We start from the raw sequence: 18,379 nt of genomic DNA on the forward strand, positions 1-18,379 counted from the left end.
GTCTTTCTCACACTCCGGAGTGCTGTTTGATGGGCCCTGCCCCAAACGCTTGTTGACAGTCGCATTAGTGCTAAAATGGAATTTTTATGCTGCCTTTGTGTTGCCCGTTCACTTTTGGAAATCAGTGAATGTGGTGTCAAGAAAGGCGTGAACTAGTCACTTTGCAGCCCTTTCCTGCCCTTGAATATGGCGTCTTTGGTGTAGGAACTGCTTAAGTAACAGTGTAAAAAAGTGGGATTTTTAAAGATAATCCCAAAGTTCTGTTAGAAACCCGAGCTGTGTGCAAACCCTGACCCCTCTTCACCTGGCTTTACGCCCTCTCGTGGGCCGAGCTTCACCTGCACTCACCCGTAGCGAGTAGAAGATGTGAATGGATGAGCACCCCTTCATGAGCCGTTTTCCTGTTTTACTGGGGAGGGCGACTTAGGGCACGCCTGAATGTGCGCGAGGGACCCTAATTGAGTGTGTCTAAGCTCACCTGACTCTGAAAGGCCGGCTTTAAGTCTAAAGCGACTCATTTTTCTGCTCAGCTCCCTGACAAGTCCATAGCAAGCCTGGTGAAATTCTACTACTCTTGGAAGAAGACGAGGACTAAGACCAGCGTGATGGACCGCCACGCCCGCAGACAGAAGCGCGAGCGGGAGGAGAGGTCAGTGGGGACACCCTCAGTCACGAGGGTTCTGTGAGCTGGCGCACACCCAGCAGGGAGAAGCAGTGGCAGAAGGACACTCGAGCCAGACCCACACGGGTGTCCTTCACTTGCTGTCCGTGAGCCGTGTGGCTGCAGCGGGGCCGGGTCCCACGCACTTTTCCTTGCCGCTCTTCCTGCGGCCGTGAGCTTCTGGTTCGAGCGCACGGACTTTCCCGGAGGTCCTCCCGCGCCCTTTAAGGGCGTCGTCTGTAAACAAAAGGGACCTCGTTTCCCAGGTTGGAATTCACTTGGGCGCTTGTCCGGGTTCACTCAACGTGTTTTCATGTGTGGTGTTCAGGATGCCGCCGCAGTTCGGGTTTCCTTCTTCCCTTTCTGGCCGGCTGACCGTGCGTGCGTGCGTGTGAGAGAGTGTGTGCAAGTGTGTGCACACGCATGCACGTGCGTGAGAAACACGTCCTGGGGCCGTGGGACGCGCTGGGCTTCAGGCTGGCGGAGCACAAGCCTCCTGTCGCCGTGTCCGCAGCCCTCTGGGCCGAGCGCCTCGCCCTGGGGACGGCCGTGGGCTTACGGCCGTGGGCTTACGCCCAGGAGGAGGCTCGGGCCCCACGGGGCGGCTGGGCGCACACTCGGGGCCAGGCTCCGCTCCGTGCCCTCCCCGCCCGGCGCTCGGCTCCGAAGTGGGGGGCACGTGTGGGCAAGAGGCCGGCGCGCCACGTGAGGCCTTCGTGTTAGGTCGGCGCGGTGTGGGTGGCTGTTAAAAGTCACGTTTTCCACACTCTCTGTAATACGGCGTTTTTATAAATTGGTGACGATTTGGCCCCGCCTCAGAAGACTTTTATGATTTCAAATAGAAGAGAGTCACGTGGGGCGGGCGGAGGGCTGAGGACCGCGTTCGGAGAGCGCAGACCTCTGGGCCCGAGTGGGACGAGAGCGCGGCGCCGGGAACCCTGCCCAGCTCGCCGCAGAGTCCGTGAGGCCGCGCACCCGGGCTCCGGCACACGTGCCGGCGGGTGTGCTGACGGGTCGGTGCTCGCGGTGACCGAGGAGACGTGGCGAACCTGCTGAGTGGATTGGTTCTTAGCGTTGCAGCAACTTGGGACTGAAATGCTGTGCTCCCGCTGTGTGTCAGGTCTCGTCCACTGGGGTGGGGCACGTTTGTCCCTGCGAACAGGTGCAGTCTGCTGTGCCGAAACCAGAAGTACATTCGGAAGGGGAGTGGGATCTGTTGTGCCGAGTGTGACCCGGCAGCCCCGGCGGTCACTGCCCCTCCGTGAGGACAGGAGGGCCCTGCCTGGGGTCGTCATGGCAGGGCTGTTTCTTCTCTTGCACACTCGTTCCTTGGCCAGAACTTGGACCACCTCGGGGGGGGGGGGGGAGAAGCGGGGAGCAGTGGGCACGGTCACTGGGGTGGGCTCCTCAGCCTGGGAGGGATGTGGACACCGGAACGGAGCGCTGGCGCCACCGCTCGGCTAGCCTCCGCTGTGGCCGCTGGGCACTTGCTTTTCGTGCTGCTCTCATCTGCCACAGAGCTGGTGTCTTTTTGCTTTAATTCAAAATACACCCCGGAAGGATATAAGCAAAAACACCGTGTCAGTGTGAGTGTCCTTTTGGAGATAGACCCAGTTTAAAGTACCCCGGCGCCCTGCCCCTACAGAGCCATTGCCCTGCCCAGACTTGGGTGGTCCCGAGGGGCAGGTGGGCATCTGGCTCGCAGGGAGCTGGTTCCGGTGCAGGGACTTGACTCTCGGACAGTGTCTCAGGTGCGTCTCTAGTCCTGGTCTGGGGGGGTAGAAGCCTGTTTTAAATGTTGAGCTTAGTCATTTACACGCAAAGAACTACAGAATTGGTATTTTATTTGAATTGTAAAAATGGTTTTATCTCAGCAGTCTGAAATAAAGACATAATAATTTTGTATTAAACCTGTTGTTAAATCAATTTACTGCTTATATTTATATGTTAGATAAAGTTAATACAAAGTAACATTGGGTAACTTCTTCCCTTTCAGCGAGGACGAACTAGAAGAAGCAAACGGGAGCAACCCCGTGGAGCTCGAGGCCGACCAGAGCAAGGAGAGCAGAAAGGAGGTACTGGGCTCTCTGTGGGCGGACGGGGCGCTGCTGGTTCACCAGCACGCCTCCGTTCTTCCTGCTCCACTTAATAATGTATTCAGTGCTAATCGTGTAAGGCACCATAGTGTAACATCTTAAACAAGAATAACTTGGCTTTATAGAACTTAGTAGAATTGTGTTTGCCAAGAAACCTGAGTAAAGGAAGTCTTTGTTTTAAAATTATATTTCATTGCTTATGCTGTTAGAGTTGTCCTCATTTTCCCCCTTTGCCCCCCTCCCTCAGGCAGCTCCCCCCACACACACACACACTGTTCATGTCCACGGGTCATGCGTGTGCGTTCCCCGGCTGCTCCGTTTCCCGTGCTGTGCTTCACGTCCCCCTGGCTGTCCTCTGACCACCTGTTTGTACTGCTTACCACCGCCCCCCTCCGTCTCTTCCCCCACCCCCCCACCCCCTCCCATCTGGCACCCGTCAGAACGCTGTCTGTATCCGTGATTCCCTCTCTGTTCTTCTGGTTTGCTTAGTTTGTTTTTTAGATTCAGTTATTGACAGGTGTGTATTTTTACCATTTTGTTCTCCATAGCTTTGATCTTCTTTTAAGTCCCGTGGACATTTCACATAACAGTGGCTTGGTGATGATGAGCTCCTGTAGTTTCACCTTGTCTGGGAAGCTCCTTATCTGCCCTGCAGTTCTGCATGGCAGCTGTGCTGGGTAGAGCAGTCTTGGCTGTAGGTCCCTGCTTTTCATGACTTCGAATATTGCTTGCCAGTCAGTCCCTTCCAGCCTGCAAAGTTTCTTTTGGGAAATCAGCTGACAGTGTTATGGAAATTCCCCTGGAAGTAACTAACTTCTCTTCTCTTGTTGCTTGTAGGATTCTCTTTATCTTTAACCTTTGGCGTTTTAATTATGATAGTCTTCATGTGGGCCTCTTTGGGTCCATTTTATTTGGGACTCTGTGCTTCCTGGATTTACATGTCTGTTCCCTTCACCAAAAATTAGGGAAGTTTTTACTTATTTTTAGAGAGAGGGGAAGGGAGGGGAAAGGAAGAGGAACATCAACACGTGGCTGCCTCTCAGGCGCCCCCTGCTGGGAGCCTGGCCCACACCCAGGCACGTGCCCTGGACTGGGAATCCAAGGGTGTCCCCCTGAACCACACCGGCCATGACACTGTCCTCATTTTTTTGGATTATTTTTTTCTTCTTGTTCTGACTGGCTTTTTTTTTGCTTCTTTATGTTCCAAATCATTGGCCTGATTCTCGGCTTCATCCTGTCTACTGTTGCTTCCCTATAAATTGTTGTTTGTTTCAGGTAGTGTCCCCTTTGTTTTGACTGGGTCTGTTTCATGCTGCTGAGGTCCTAGGAAGTCTTAAGGGAAAAAAAACCGCACTGAGAAGGGACAGTTTGTCCGGGGCGGAGTCCTCGCGGCCGTCCTTCCCGAGCGGCCTGCTCAGGTGGTGACAAAGCTGCGGTGGTGCGGCCCAGGCCAGAGCGTGGCTCCCCCCCTCGGCCGTGTGGCCCCTTCCAGGCTGTCGCTGGCCCAGGGCTCCCCACGCACGGGCTCGGCGGGTGACCCCAGAGGGCTGGCAGGGCCGCAGCGCAGATCCTCTGCTCACTCAGAGACAGCCACGCGGGCCGTCCAGGGGTGTTAGGGGTTTTTAGTGTCCAGGTGCAGGGGGCCCGTGAACCCTCACAGTTGTGGGTGACTTCTGTGAACTGCCCACAGAGAACAGTGGGGTGCTAGGAGGGTCTTCGCCTCCTGAAAAGGCGGTTGCAGTCTCGCATCATAGTGTCGGTTCACAACATGAGTGAAGCGTAGGTGAGACTCCAGGGCCCTGCGAGGAGACCCGGGGTTCCAGGGCTCGGGTCAGAAACCCCGCGGCTCAGCACTGCCTGCCGCAGGCCTGGGCTGCCCCGCGAGAGCCAGAGGACAGGGCTCCGGAGCGCCGCTGCACCCGCGGCTCCTCGGCCGGGCTGGAGTGCCGGCTCCACTGGGGAGACGACTTCCCCGGGCGGTGGTGCCAGGGGTGGTGTGAGGGCGGGGTCTGCAGTTTTAGTGCAGTCTCGGGGGCTCTGTCTCCAACGGCTCCAGAGCATGAGAGCAGCCGCTTTAAGCATGGAGACACCAAATGGTGCAGGCGTGCGTGAGCTTGAAATTGCATCGATACTACACGCTTTTTATGGACAACGTGCAGCTAACCAAAAAGGGGAAAATGAAACCATTTACACACACAGTCACTGGACTTCGCGGTGACTCTTTCCAGGACATGTCCTCTGTGAAAAATGTATGTCTGTGTCTGTAATTCTGAATAAGTACTTATTTTTAGAACAATATGAAATGGAGTCTAAATATACGTATAAAATTTTATAACCTTTCAAATTTACTCTACCTGGAACATATTTGATATCAAATACATTTGCATACACAGCTGTATGTTACTCCATCTTACAAATCTTTTGTAATTGAGTGAACTCACCTTCGTGGGTCTTTACAGTCTTCTGCCCCTGCCTTTTGCTTTTCTGAACAGTGCGGAAGGCTGACCTCGTAACTGAGTATCTGTGCATTCCCTTTTCTCCACTAGAATTACTTTCTCGAAGTTGAATATTGGGTCAGAGCGATCTAGATACATTTGGAAGGTACAGAATGTATCACCAATAAGAACCTAGTTCTTTCCTCGTGCACTTTTGCCACTGATTTGTAAGAAAGTCCAAATACCAAGATTGTTTTAAGGGTTGGCTGAATTAAGATTGTTTTGGAAACTAAATTATACTTGCCATTTTTAGTAAGCTTTGTTTTGATGCATTGTCTTCTAGGTTCTATTTTTTCCCCGATTTATGGGGGTTTTTTGAGTAGTTTTTTATTGTGTTTTTTTGTTTTGTTTTGTTTCTGCCTATTAGCTTCTTCAATGGAATATTTTAAATGAGAGAAAAGGATTTATTTTATATTAGTTTCTGTAATTCTTATTTGCATAGCTTAATTTCTTTTTTGTTTTTTTCCCTACTCTTTCAACTGCCTTCTTTTTTTTTTTTAATTGTTGTTCAAGTACAGTTGTCTCCATTTTCCCGCCACCACGTTCCCCCATCAATTTCCGATTGCAGAAGAAAAGTGGTTACACTATCATTTGTGTCCACTCCGAGCCACCGTCCCTAAACCCGGCCCATCGCCAGCAGGTGGTCTGGACGGAACACGGCAGCTGGTACGGCGTGTCCTTCCCCGCCTGCCACCCGCCGGCCGTCGGCACTGGTCCGGTCCCTGGTCCTCGCAGCGCTGGGGCGGGGCTTGCTGCCGTCCTCAGGGTTTCGGGCTTTTTACTTCGGTCTGTGGGTCTGTCGAAGCAGGAGGCAGAGAGCCTGAGCGCACTTTCCGCTTTATCGGCATTTGCTGGTACTCTTGTTAATGCTCTTAACGAGACGAGATTACGAACAATTCCCTAAACTTGTTCCTAAAATGGGTACCAGTGAAATGTTAATCTTTCCTCGCCAAGATTTCACTGCATTCATTTCTGGAGGTTTTAGATTTAGAAAAAGCACCTTTAAAAATTAGCAGTAGTCATGCATTTAAAATGACAGCATATATAGTGTCATACTGAATTTACATTTTTTTAAAACTCCGATAAATATGTGAAGAATTTAAATGAATCTTTATATATGTACTGAATTGTTTCTTTTTTTCCTTCCTTCTGTGTTCCTGTGTCCGTCTGTGTCACTAGAGACGGTTAGGATGAAGTAGCTCCTTACTCATGTACATGTACAGCCCAGCAGAAGAGTGCAGAGTTGTTCCTGCCTGTGTTACTGCTGGGCGCCGGGACGGGCTGTGCCCCAGGCGGAGGGGGAGGGACAGTCGGGGGTGTCTGTGCCCGAAGGGAGTGCGGCCCACTGCCGAGTGTTTAGCCAGAACTCGGTAGCCGGTGTTTCTGTCTGTGACCCACCTGTTAGAATCTGTGATGGTACTTGTGATGGATGCAGCCTGGTATGTGTCTTAGATTGGGTGGGGCCGTGTTCGGGAAACAATGCTCATTACTGTTCGCTTGCCATTTTGATTCTTTCAGCATCTCATTTGTCCAAACACATGTATCGCGCAGGTGCCCCCTGCTGAGGCAGTTCCTCAGATCAAGAAAGAAAAGCATAGCACTCAAGCTAAAAACAGAGCAAAAAGGAAACCTCCAAAGGGAATGTTTCTTTCTCAAGAAGATGTGGAGGCTGTGTCTGCCAATGCCACTGCTGCCACGACGGTGCTAAGACAGCTGGACATGGAGTTGGTGTCAATCAAGCGACAGGTACCCGCAGCCCGTCCCGGGTAAAGTCCTCGAGAGGCGTTTTTGTCGTCTGTCCCCTGATCTCCAAAGGGCGTTCGGTTTCTAAGGAAACCGACAGAAGGTCTTAGGTCCTGGCCATGGATTTCCCTTCCGTTCACTTGGGAGCTGATGTTATGAGTGTGTGCATAACAAATGGTGCGTGTGCGCGCTCACTGCTTTTCACACGGCGGACACGCACCACTGACCCCTCGTGCATCAGGAGAGCAGCGCCGGCCTCAGGCCCCGCCTCCGCACCACCCCTGCCCTCTGGCTCGTTCCTGCCTTCTCTGGGTGGCGGCCGCTGCTCCGGCTTGTACAGCCACGGGTTGCTGTTGCCTGTTTTGGGATGTTACATGACAGTGACATGGTGCGGTCTCTCTTGTGTCTAGATTCCACTCAGCACGTGAGATCCATCCGTGCAGTACAGAGCCACGGTTCTTGTTCCTTCGCACTGCTGTGTGCATGTCCTGCCAAGTGCACATGTGGGCTCCTCCCCACTCTTGGCCATCACAAATCACACTGACACGAGCAGGTTCACACGACCCGTGGTGCGCTGTGCGTGCGTCCTCGCTGGGTCTGTGCCCGAGAGTGGAGTTGCTGGATCAGGAGTGTGCCTGTGTCCCGCTGGGGAGCAGTGCCACCCAGTTGTCCAAAGTGTCGTCGGGCCAGCCAAGTTCAGTTGCACTGTGTCAGGTTCCCATAATTCTTTGTGGGGAGTGGTCCTGTGCGTTGCTGTCCATGCGTATGGTCAGGTTCGGCGTTTCCGGTCATTTCCCGAGGTCCGTCTGTCCGAGTATGAACAAACTCTTCCCCAGTGTGCACGCCCAGTGTAGGAACGCCACACACCTGTCTCATGCAGTGAGTCCTTCACGGTTGCCTGGCTCTTCGTGGCCCTTTGTCGTTCCAGGTAAAATTTAGAATCACTTCCTCAATTTCCAGAAAAACAATTCTGCTAGAATTTTGATTGGGGTTGTATTGAATTTATAGCTCAAAATAAAGAATTAACGTCTTCTGACCCATGAAATGATACATCCCCACTTATAGAGCTATTTGATGTCTCTGTTTTGTTGTTTTCTAAGCCTAGGTCTTGTATATCCTTCGTTAGAGTTAGCCCTGGATATTCGGTACTTTTTGATGTCCTTGTAAAGGATGTTTTTTAAAGTAATCCGTTTCTGCTTGTTTATGGCTAGTATGAAAAATGGCTTGTTTTGCTTTTTAATTTTGCATAGTACATTGAGAATGAAAATTCTGAGTACCCTAGTGTTGTCCCTGCATGTGTCAGGATCCTCTCCCTCCCTCCCTCCCTCTGGAATTCAAGGCAGACTGTGGACTGATGGTTTACTTCTCGTCTTTGCTGCTTTGACTTGTGGATCTTGGTGCTTCCCTTGGAAGGTGAGCCACGAGGCCAACTGTCATTTCAGCGATGAAAAGAGTGGGTCAGGGGCCGGCCCGGTGCAGGGAGACAGCACAGACCCGGACCAGGCGGCCTCGCAGAGCCAGAGCATTGGCTGCTGGTCCTGGCTTGCTGGCACAGCTGCCTTCTAATCTTAGGAGAATCGCTTAATCTTCCCGGGCCTGCTTTCAAATGAGGGGATTAATCCTGGCCCGCTGGTGGGCCTCCACCTCCCGGCCCGGTGAGGGCCGCTGCGGGAGCAGCCACCGGAGCTGTGTCTGCGCCGGGGTGGGGGGGACCCGCTCCCATCAGGGCTGCTGGGAGCCCAGGGAGCGGAGCCTTCTCCTCTCCCTCTGCCAGGGAGCCCGGCGCCCTCTGCCGCGCGGGCCCCCGAGGCTGGCTGCCTGGGGGCCGGGAGAGGAGAAGAGGCCCCTCTCCCTCAGAGCTGCTCCTGGCTGTGCCGTAAGACGCCACGGGGAGGCTCTCTGGAGTCCAGAGCCAGGGTCAGGAGCAGGCGTTTTCTTTTGGAGGTGGCTTCCTGGAGTTCGCGTGCTGACGAGAAGAGGCTTCCAGCCCGCCGCCTGGGCCAGGGAGGCCGGGCGTCCGCGTCCCACAGCCTTTCAGGCTCCTGCGGCTGCGGTCTGGGCTCAGAGTGACAGTCAGCGACACAGGGACGTTTGGTTGTGGATCGGGGGGGCTGTTCACCTGGGAGTGACAGAACACCTGGGTGGTAACAGCTCAAACAGATAGGGTTTGTTTCTATCGCATAGCCAGAAGCCCCACCCCCGGTGGGACGGCGTTCGCGCGTCTGTCCAGGGGTGCTCCCGGGCCCAATCCCCTTTTTCCACTCGGCACCCTCACCTGATCGGCCTCCCACCTCGCTCGTGCACCTGCCACTCCCGAAGCTGCAGGAGCCGTTTCGTGGCCCCCATTCTGCATTCAGGGCCATGAGACAGACCAGGAGATGCAGGCCAGACTGCCCCCCCCCCCGCCCTTTCTGCTCCGCCAGAAACTCCCAGACTTTCTGTGCGCCAGGGCTTCGCAGCACGGCCGCGTGGACCTGTGAGGGGCTGGGGGCCTTAGGTGACCGGCCAGGGCAGCCCGAGGCCTTGGGTCTTTCTGAGTGCGGAGCGGCGCGGTCTGAAGACTCAGCGAACACACGGCGCGGCCGGAGAGAGTGGTCGTGTGCGACCAGGAGGGCTACGGGCCACCTCGACTGCCACCCGGCCACCTCGACTGCCTTTTTTTATCCTTTAAATGCCGATTATTTTTGTGTATCCCGTTTCTTTTCTGGCTTGTTGCCACTCTGGCTTTCTTTCCGATTGGTACTAAGCTGGCAACTGCCCTTATCCTTGCATTAGTGAACGGTGGGTGTTTCTACTGGGGAAAGTGCGCCAGAGACAGAGGCGGAGACCGGTGCGGTTAGAGCTGACTTTTAGCTCAGGATCTGTGGATGTTTTGCCTTACAGTCATTTGTTTAATTTTGTGCTTTTTAAATTGATTTTAGGGAGACAGTGTACATGCTCATTCAAAAATGAAAAGTGCTAAGGGTCGAGTTCTCCCGGTGCTTGGCACAGAGAGGCCCTGCTCCTGAGGGCCGGGGGAGAAGCCCCCCCCACCCCGCCCCCTGGCCCCGCTTGTCCAGGGGGCCGTGCAGGGTCCGGGAGCAGCAGTGGCGTGGCGTGTTCGTGTCTGTCTGTGGGCCAGGCAAGGGGCTGAGCAGTGAGTTGCAGTGAGGCACAGCAGGTGCGTGGGGAAGACAGTCTGTGAGAAAAGGAAGACATTGCAGTTGATCAGAATTAGGCTTGTGGAGGACAGACACACTGCCTGCTTTTTCCCCCATGAAAGCCCCTGGGCATCTGCGCCGTGTGGTCGGGTAGAGCCCGACGGCAGTGCGGGCCTGGGGCGCCGCGCCTCACGGTCCTGCTGGGCAGCTGGGCCTCTCCCACCTGCTCCGCCTCTCGGCTCCACTGGGCTCAGTGGGCGGGGTCTGTGTCCTGTGTGGGGGTCGCTGTCGTGATATGGGGGAGGGCTGTGCACACCGAGCCTCTTTGCCACCACCCCCTCCTTCTGGGCTGTCCCTTGCTGGTGGTTCTAAGCGGGTCAACGGAAGAGTCCAGTTAGATGCTCGTAAAGGAGACGGTGGACCTCCAGTTCTTGGTACCCTGTAGGTTGGAGCATCTTTGCTCTTGGCGTGTTTATTTCCCTTAGTTTATTTAGTTGTTTTCTTTTCATACCTTTATAAAGGTTTTTCATTGCTTTAACCTTCCAAAGAAGAGCCTGTATTTATTTCCAGGGCTTAGGAAAGGACAAAAGCCCTAGAAAAAGGAAATTTCAAAATAGGTCTCACTGAGGCCCGAGTCAGGTGGGTGGTGGGCCCAGGCCAGACTCTTGCTCTCACTGGGGGTCACTTCCGGGGGGTGAGGACAGTTCTCCCTGGCTCTCTCGGCCGGCCTCCTCTGGGCCCCGTCGGCGGCCGGAGGACTTGCCAGGTCTCGGTCAGCCCCGTCACCCCGCACCAGCTCTTGGTCGCAGGGGATTTCACCGTCTCCAGGAACTTCCTGTGGGGTGACGTGTCCCATTTAGAGCCCGGAATCCCGCCACTGGGGACGTGCTGTGGAGGGCGTGGTCAGTCGGGTCACGCTCCAGGGTGTGGGGGTCGGTGGTGTGGAGGGGAGAGGTGGGGACGCGTTAACTGCAGTCAGACAGAGCTTCAGCCTGTCATCCGTGGTGACGGCAGAGCTGCCGCACTCCAGCCACGCCTGTCCCTGTCCGTCCCCGGCGCCACGGCCTTGGCGACCCCGCGGTGGTCCGTCGGAACCCCGTCCGGCAGCTTGCCGTCACCCCCTTGCCCTGGGTGCTCTGCAGGCACCGCCGCCAGTTGCTGCTCACTGGCCCCTTGTCCCCACAGACGTGGTCGCAGGCCCCCGCGCTCCCGAAGGGCCGTGTGCGTGAGGGGGCACGCCTGACGCCTGGCTCACGGGGGCCGGGGTGGTACGGCGACACCAGGACTCACAAGCGCAGGTTGAACGTCCTTCTGGCAATTAGCAACGGTTACTGATGACAGAGGGAGATCGTGTAGGCGTCCTTAGTGGCCTGGGTCACACACAGAGACATTGGCTGTCCCAGGACCACTCTGTGGTTTGTGAGACTTGGTGGGTCAGAAAGACGCCTTTACCCTGGGCTTCGCCGCGAGGTTTCGTGCTCTGGGGGCTGCGGGGGCTTTTCCTGAGCTCCTCTGCGAGCAGGCCGCCGTCGGCAGCAGCCTGGCGGCGACCGGGACAGACTGCAGACAGAGGTGTTTTCCAGCCGCACCCTTTTCTGCCAGAGGCCTCCTTTCTGCCTCCAGCTCTTCCCGATACCGGTCAGCACCCCCACCGTCAGGGCCTCCTGGGTCGGTTCGCGCGGGTTCGGGAAAGTTGACCGTCTGACCGCGTGAGAGCCCGCGGCCGTGTCTGACACCGAAGACCGTTTGGACGCTCTGCACGCCCTCCCAGTGGAAGCCCCAGCCCTCGCTTTCTGTGCCCTGGACCGTCCCCTCTTTCAGAGCTGCTGGCCAGCACAGGCTTCTCAGTGCCCGTGACTCAGTCCACTTTTCCTGCCATAATACGTGGGTGCTTCGGGAGCCAGCAGGCACGTCCAGTTTCTCTCCCGTGTCACTGACCCTTCTTGCCTCAGGGTCTCCCCTGGAGTCAGATCGCTTTCTCGCCGCTCCCCCCTGCGGGCGCACAGCGCGGAGCGGGCCGAGGAGCGCAGGGAGGGGCCGCCCCACGCCCCTGCGGGCTGGCCCACCACGCCGCACCTCGCAGTGTTTCATTTTCTTTTTGACGTCTTTCTTTATTCTTTTAAGAGTTTATTTCATTTTTAGACAGGAAGGGAGGGAGAAAGAGAGGGAGAGAAACATCCGTGTGTGGTTGTCTCTCACACACCCCCTACTGGGGACCCGGCCCACAACCCAGGCATGTGCCCTGACTGGGAACTGAACCAGTGACCCTTTGGTTCACAGGCCGTCACTCAGTCCACTGAGCCACACCATCCAGGGCTATTGTTTCATTTGTAAAATAAAAATCTTTTCTCTTTTAGATTCAGAATATTAAGCAGACAAACAGTGCTCTCAAAGAAAAACTCGATGGTGGAATAGAACCGTTCCGACTTCCAGAGGTATGACCACGTCAGCATCGTCTCAGAGTCATAGCCCGGTGTTCTGTGTTTGAGTGCAGTATCCACGTAATACCCAGGGTGCACCTATTAGAAAGAAAGTGTGAGCGGAATTTTATAAACCTCGTTGATGTTAAAACTCTGATACGAGAGAAAGATTCGTTAGCTCTAGTAAGGATGTGTGGTGTGTTAACGTGACTCATTTGGATGTACAGGTCACCCAGAAAAGTAACGCACGCTGGACCACAGAGGAGCAGCTCCTTGCAGTACAAGGTACGGTGAGGTCCTCCTCCCTTGAGCCGTCAGAGTCGGGGGTCCCACCCCGAGTGCAGCACGGCGCTCCCAGCCGACGCAGATTGTGAGGACTGAGTTCTCACGGCGGGCGGCATTTAGCCGCCTTCTGGTGTTACCCGTGGGCTTGGCTCTTTCCCTTCCTGGGCCTCACAAGTTGTAAAAATTAGCGTGCCAGATTCACTTTAGCAGCCGTGCGTTGGGTTGGGTGTTGAATCGTCAGGAAGTACACAACCCCGACAGGCAGACAGAGTGTTGGATTTTGGGGGTGTTCTAGTCCTGGGGACCCTGAAAAGACAAATGCAGAATGCCCATAGCTGTGGAGTGAGTGCTGGATGGCTTCAGCTTCCATGTGACGTCTGAGGACAAGGTGCAGATCTCCAGGTGACGGGGTCCCCCGGACTCCGGTCAGCCGTCTGCGGGGCGTACCCGGGCCGCCTTTCCCCTCTGGTCCAGCGCACTGAGGGCGCGCCGCTCTTCCGAGCCCGCACACCTTCTCTCCTGGGCGCGAGTCAGGCTCGTGCGGTTGCCTCTCGTTGGCTTTCTCTCGCGTGAACGAACGCTCTCCTGTGTCCGCAGCCATCAGGAAGTACGGCCGTGATTTTCAGGCCATCTCAGATGTGATCGGGAACAAGTCGGTGGTACAGGTGAAGAACTTCTTTGTAAATTACCGACGTCGCTTCAACATAGATGAGGTTTTACAAGAGTGGGAGGCGGAGCACGGGAAGGAAGAGAGCAACGGGCCCGGCGGCCAGAAGCCCGTCAAGAGCCCGGACCACCCCATCAAGGTCTCCGACGAGGACGACGAGGTGAGTCGGGCGCGCGGCTCTCCCCCCCGCCAGGCGCGCGCCCCTGTCCCTGGGGCGTCCTCGCGGGGGGAGCTGGTGCGTCCGTGGGCCGGTTTCTGCGCTTCCGCCCCGTCGGGAACTCGACTTCTGCCTGCAGATCCGTGTGCTGAGCCCATTTAATTGTGTGTCGTGTGTGTGGGGCTCCCGTTTGAATCCCTGGACGCAGTCCCAGTTTCACCCGGGTCCCTGCAGCCGCAGAAGGCGTGCACTTCTTTAAGTGCGGTCGGAGCTCTGCCGCGGGGCAGTGCGTGGGAGGCGCCTGGGGAGCGTCGACAAACTTCCTGGTGAGTCTGCAGGCCGGCCGGCCGGGGCTCCCAGTGCAGCTCTGCCGCCCGCGTCTTCCAGCCGTCGGTGCTGTTTAGAACTCGGAGGTTGATGGGGACAGTCCTAGGTGACGTCGTTGGCTGGAGCTTCCAGGATGGTGGCCCCGATCCATGGTCCCAGTCAGTGGAGATCAGGCAGGAGGCCTGCTGTGGCTGCAGGGCCCCCTCTGTCACCACGCTGCCTCCTGTGACAGGGCCGTTGCCCCCGTGTCACCTGGCCCGCCTGGCTGCACAGCCGCCCCTCGCTCATACAGAGGAGGAGAGGGGGGCTGGGCCTGGGGAAGAGTTCATTGCTGTCACCTTATGTTTGCGTTTGTTCGCTGACACGGGAACTTAAGGCTTCACTTAGCTTTATGAGGGAAGTCACTGTCCCACCTGAGCCTTCCAGCAGCCGCGTGGGAGTGACTGAGGTGCCTGGGTTTCCGCTCCGGGTGCCCCTCAGAGAGCCCGGCCGGCCTGAGCGCGGGGGCGCCCGCTGGCCAGGGAGTGCTGAGACATACCGATCGGGTTAGAATCAGGCGTTCTGGAGCCTTCTGCCAGAACAGAGTCTTTGTGGTAGGGGTGCAGCATCTGTAGCATCGGCCACGGGAGTGGGCCAGCCTGCAGCCCTGGGGCACACGGGCATAGCCCCAGAACGCGCAAGTCCTGGTCTTGGGCAGCCCACGGGACTCTCTTCCCCGCCGCTGGTGTCGGCACCCCCAGCAGCGGGGCTGCGCTTCTCTTTGGAGGCCGGCCTTCCGTGTGTCCAGTCTTCGTGTTTCCTGTGAAGCCGTTCTCCTTTCTTGCCATTTAAAGCGCGCGCAGCCCTGGCTGGGTGGCTCAGCCGCGAGGAGCGCTGCCCCGACACTCGGGGTCTGCGGCACGCCCGAGGACTGACCGCGAGAGCGTAACTCGGGGTGCAGGCTGATGCTTCTCTCTCTCTGCCTCTCTCTCTCTCTCTCTCTCTCTCTTTCTCTAATGAACACATTTTAGAAAACACTGTTTACACACCCGGATTTCCCTTTCTAGTCCGTTTCTCTCCCTGCTTCTTGCAGCACAAGCCCGTCCGCGCCACCCCCCTGGTTTCCCGTTCTCCGTGTGCAGAAGGAGCCGGACCGCGCGGCCGGCTGCCTCTGTGCCTGGCCGCAGCTGCTGGAGTGCCAGCCGGCTCTCGGCCCCACCCTGCGCAGGACGTGGGGTCCTTGCGGTTCCGCACTCCTGTTTCTTCCGGGGGTCCGGCGGCTGAGCAGGCTGCGTGCAGGGCCCTGCCTGCCCCTTGCCCTCAGAGTCTGTGTTGGTGCCGCACGGACGGGAGGGGCCCCAGGGCGCCAGAGGTCCCGTTGCGGGGAGTCCTCACGTAACACCCCAAGAGGCCCTGCAGAGACGCCAGTCGGCACCGGTTTACCGCAGGCTGATCGCGGAGGCAGAGTGGGGAGTTCCCAGGCACCTCGTCCTCCCTGCAGGCGGAGGACGTAGACCTGCTCTTTCCTGCAGGGCTGAGGAGGGAGGGAAGCCACGGGGTCGGAGCTCCTGGGAGCCAGCGTTCCCTGAGGTGGCCAGGGCGGGGTGGGGCTGGGCTGGGGGGCACAGGCAGAAGCTGACCGGCCGGGGGGAGCACTAGTCACAGGTCAGGGTCGGCTCCGAGCGCCGCCGAGGAGGGTCCTGGTCTGCACTGTGCTGCAGTTTCTGTGAACCGGGTTCGCCTGAAGGAGCCCGGAGCCCAGGGGTTTGAGCTGACACATGCCTGACCTTTAGGTTTGGTCTGGGATTTGGGTTTGAAAACGAAGGTGGAAAATTAAGACATGCCTGGGAAGCTTTTACAGAAGATCCTGCCGTCTCAGGGGTCTCAGGGCCCCTGTGACCCGGCCGCACTGGCGCTGCTTGTCGGCTGGGGCAGTTGCGTGGCAGCCCCTCCAGCCGGCGCCGGTGTCCCTGGGCACGACCGTTTGCCAAGGATGTGCCAGCGGCCCTTTCAGGGGCTTCCTTCCCTCCCGTGTAGTGGACACCACTGTTGTGCACCTTCTGCGGAAGAGGGGAGTGGAGTCCAGAGAGTGACTTCCGCGAGTCTGCGCAGCTGGGCCGGGGTCTGAGCCCGGCACCTCCGGTGCAGAGGCCGCGCGCTGTCCCAGCACAGCCCCCCCCACCTCCCACCCCCCCCGCCCGCTGAGCCCATCCGGGTGCTGTGCCGCGTGTTGGCCTGCAGGGCAGGCCCGCCCCCCCCCCCCCCCCCCCCGAACACCAGGCCTGTCGCGTTCCCTGCCCTCTGATTCTTGCTGCTTCTCCCTCCTTCAGGCTGCTTCCGTCCTTGACGTCAGATACGCGTCTGCCTCCTGAGAAGCCCCGGTGGCTCCCGGCACTTGGTGTGGATGACTGTGTTACCCGGGATATCAGGTATTACAAGACATCACCTAGCCATCTGCATCACATCTCTGTGGACAAGCAGCTATAACCAAAAAAGGCATACACTTCCGGTCCTGTGCTACATCTGCCTTAAATCTTTGCTCGTTCCTCCGTGTCGGCGCTGCTCCCCGGAGAGCTCCGTGCGTCTCCCGTCTGCGTGCGTGCCAGGGCAGGGGTCGCTGGCCCGCGCACGCGCCTGAGTCCAGGGCCGCCCCCCGGACGGCACGCCAGAGCCTGCCAGTGGCAGCTCTTCCTGTCAGCAGCCCCAGAGCAGGCGGCCGGCCCGGAAGGCGCGACGCTGCTCCTGCATGGCCTGCGGCTCCTCCTCTGTGCATAACGTCGTTCCCAGAGTGACTGCGACCCTGCTGGCCTTCTAGAAGTTTCTCTTGTTCTTTCCTGAGGCATCCACCTAAGCGAGATCATGCTTTTTTTGGAAATCACAGTATACTGGCAGACTGCATCATAACCTTCATTGTGCCAAACACCCTGATCCAACCCTCCCCTCCCTGACAGGAGGGTGAGACTGTGGTCCGTAAACCCGGTTTGCCGAGCCCCCCCCACCCTCCCCAGCCAGTAGGGAGCTGGTGCGCGGCAGCACGCGCTGGACACGCAGCTGGCAAACGGGACGTGGACCTCAGCGCTTCCTGCCTTCAGCTCTCGGCGCTGCAGCCCCTGGGTGGGCGCCCGCCCCCCGCCCCCCGCCCCCCGGTCCTGGCCCCCACCTCCACCACCCGACTCCAAGAGATCTGGTCCGTACCACTGTACCTGGTGCTTGTACATTTGGAATTGGTGCCTTCTCCTTCTGGCAGCCACGTTCTCCGTCCTGTTTCTGTTCCAGTGTCTCACTTCTTCTTTGCCGTCCACTGCTTGCCAAAGACGCCGCCGCCAGGCAGGGGTGGGGGGCTCGCCGCAGACCCCGACCGTGCAGACGCTAGGCGTCAGGCTCGCTGGACACGGGGCAGCAGGCCAGCTGGCGGGGCTTTACAGAGTGCACGTTGTCCCCGTCCTCCGGCACGCCTGGCCTTCCACACGTCACTCCACACTCCCCTCGGTCCCGTGCGCCCCGGGGGACCGCAGCACCGCCCCCTCTGTCCTCGGCACAGTACAGGCCCGAGGAGTGCAAGCTCTGTGGGTTCTGGAGGGGGCAAGACGGGGAGGGGCAGTCTGCAGGGTGGCGTGTGCTGCCTTTTGGCCGGACGAGGGGCAGGTGAAGCGTCTTGTCCACACCCCGACACTTCCAGAGTCACTTCTCTCCCCTCGGCAGACCGTGGGCCTGCCGGGGGGGGGCAGGGGCGGACCGGCCACCAGGACCTGACATCGCCGTTCCCTGCCCACAGTCGGCCCGGCCTGCACCAAACAGGCTGAAGGGGCTTTTTGTTTCGTTTTTGCATCATTTAAATGTTTCTCCTGCTTTCGATACCAAAAAGAAAAAAGATGCAGATGCTTTAAGGCGGCATACACAGGATTCTTAAGAACTTGAAATATGCAACTAAAATTCCATGTGTTTTGACTCTCAAGCACCTTGCCTTTTTTTTTTTTTTTTTTTAAGTCAGCTGACTTTCTCTTCAGAAAGAGGGTTGGCTGAAGTCACCGGTTTTTGGGAATCGGATGTGTGTGTTGGGAATGTAGACCAAGGCCATTCAGAAGAGGGGAGGGAGGGGGGACTTCCCCGCCGGCGGCGTCTGTCCCTGTTCTCGGTGTCTGGGGGCCAGGCAAGAGCAGGGGGCGGGCGGCCGGGCGGGCGGAGGGCAGTCTCGGCTCACGGTCCCTTGCGGGCCGGGGCGGAAGAACACTAGGGGGTGCCGGGCGTCGGCGTTCCTGGCTGCGTGAGCCCGAGGTGTGGTCGCAGACGGCGGGCGCGCAGGGGGAGGAGCGGGCCTGCGTTTTGCACATCGCTTTTAGGGGACACTGGGCGTGAGCAGAAGAAACTTGAGTCGTTCCTTCCTCCTCCTCCTCCTCCTCCTCCTCCTC

At 57.6% G+C, this 18,379-nt stretch overlaps 1 protein-coding gene and 1 non-coding gene across 3 annotated transcripts in view; both read left to right on the forward strand.

Moving 5' to 3' along the window:
* Nucleotides 1-18,051, forward strand: part of RCOR1 (REST corepressor 1) — a 107,700-nt gene extending 89,649 nt beyond the window's left edge. For both annotated transcript variants that reach the window (XM_028507106.2, XM_036014103.1), the window contains 7 exons: nucleotides 531-649; nucleotides 2,658-2,736; nucleotides 6,804-6,998; nucleotides 12,493-12,570; nucleotides 12,783-12,840; nucleotides 13,438-13,667; nucleotides 16,301-18,051. In XM_028507106.2, coding sequence (XP_028362907.1) covers nucleotides 531-649; nucleotides 2,658-2,736; nucleotides 6,804-6,998; nucleotides 12,493-12,570; nucleotides 12,783-12,840; nucleotides 13,438-13,667; nucleotides 16,301-16,342 — 801 coding nt within the window. In that variant the 3' untranslated portion in view covers nucleotides 16,343-18,051. The remainder of the gene's footprint in view (nucleotides 1-530; nucleotides 650-2,657; nucleotides 2,737-6,803; nucleotides 6,999-12,492; nucleotides 12,571-12,782; nucleotides 12,841-13,437; nucleotides 13,668-16,300) is intronic.
* On the forward strand, nucleotides 91-224 carry LOC114493672. The gene has a single exon (XR_003684284.1). It is a non-coding gene; the product is annotated as a small nucleolar RNA SNORA13 (small nucleolar RNA).
* Nucleotides 18,052-18,379: the final 328 nt, after the last annotated feature.

The sequence above is a fragment of the Phyllostomus discolor genome, chromosome 1 (genome assembly GCF_004126475.2).
Source record: "Phyllostomus discolor isolate MPI-MPIP mPhyDis1 chromosome 1, mPhyDis1.pri.v3, whole genome shotgun sequence".
In the NCBI taxonomy this organism is placed as follows: Eukaryota; Metazoa; Chordata; class Mammalia; order Chiroptera; family Phyllostomidae; genus Phyllostomus; species Phyllostomus discolor.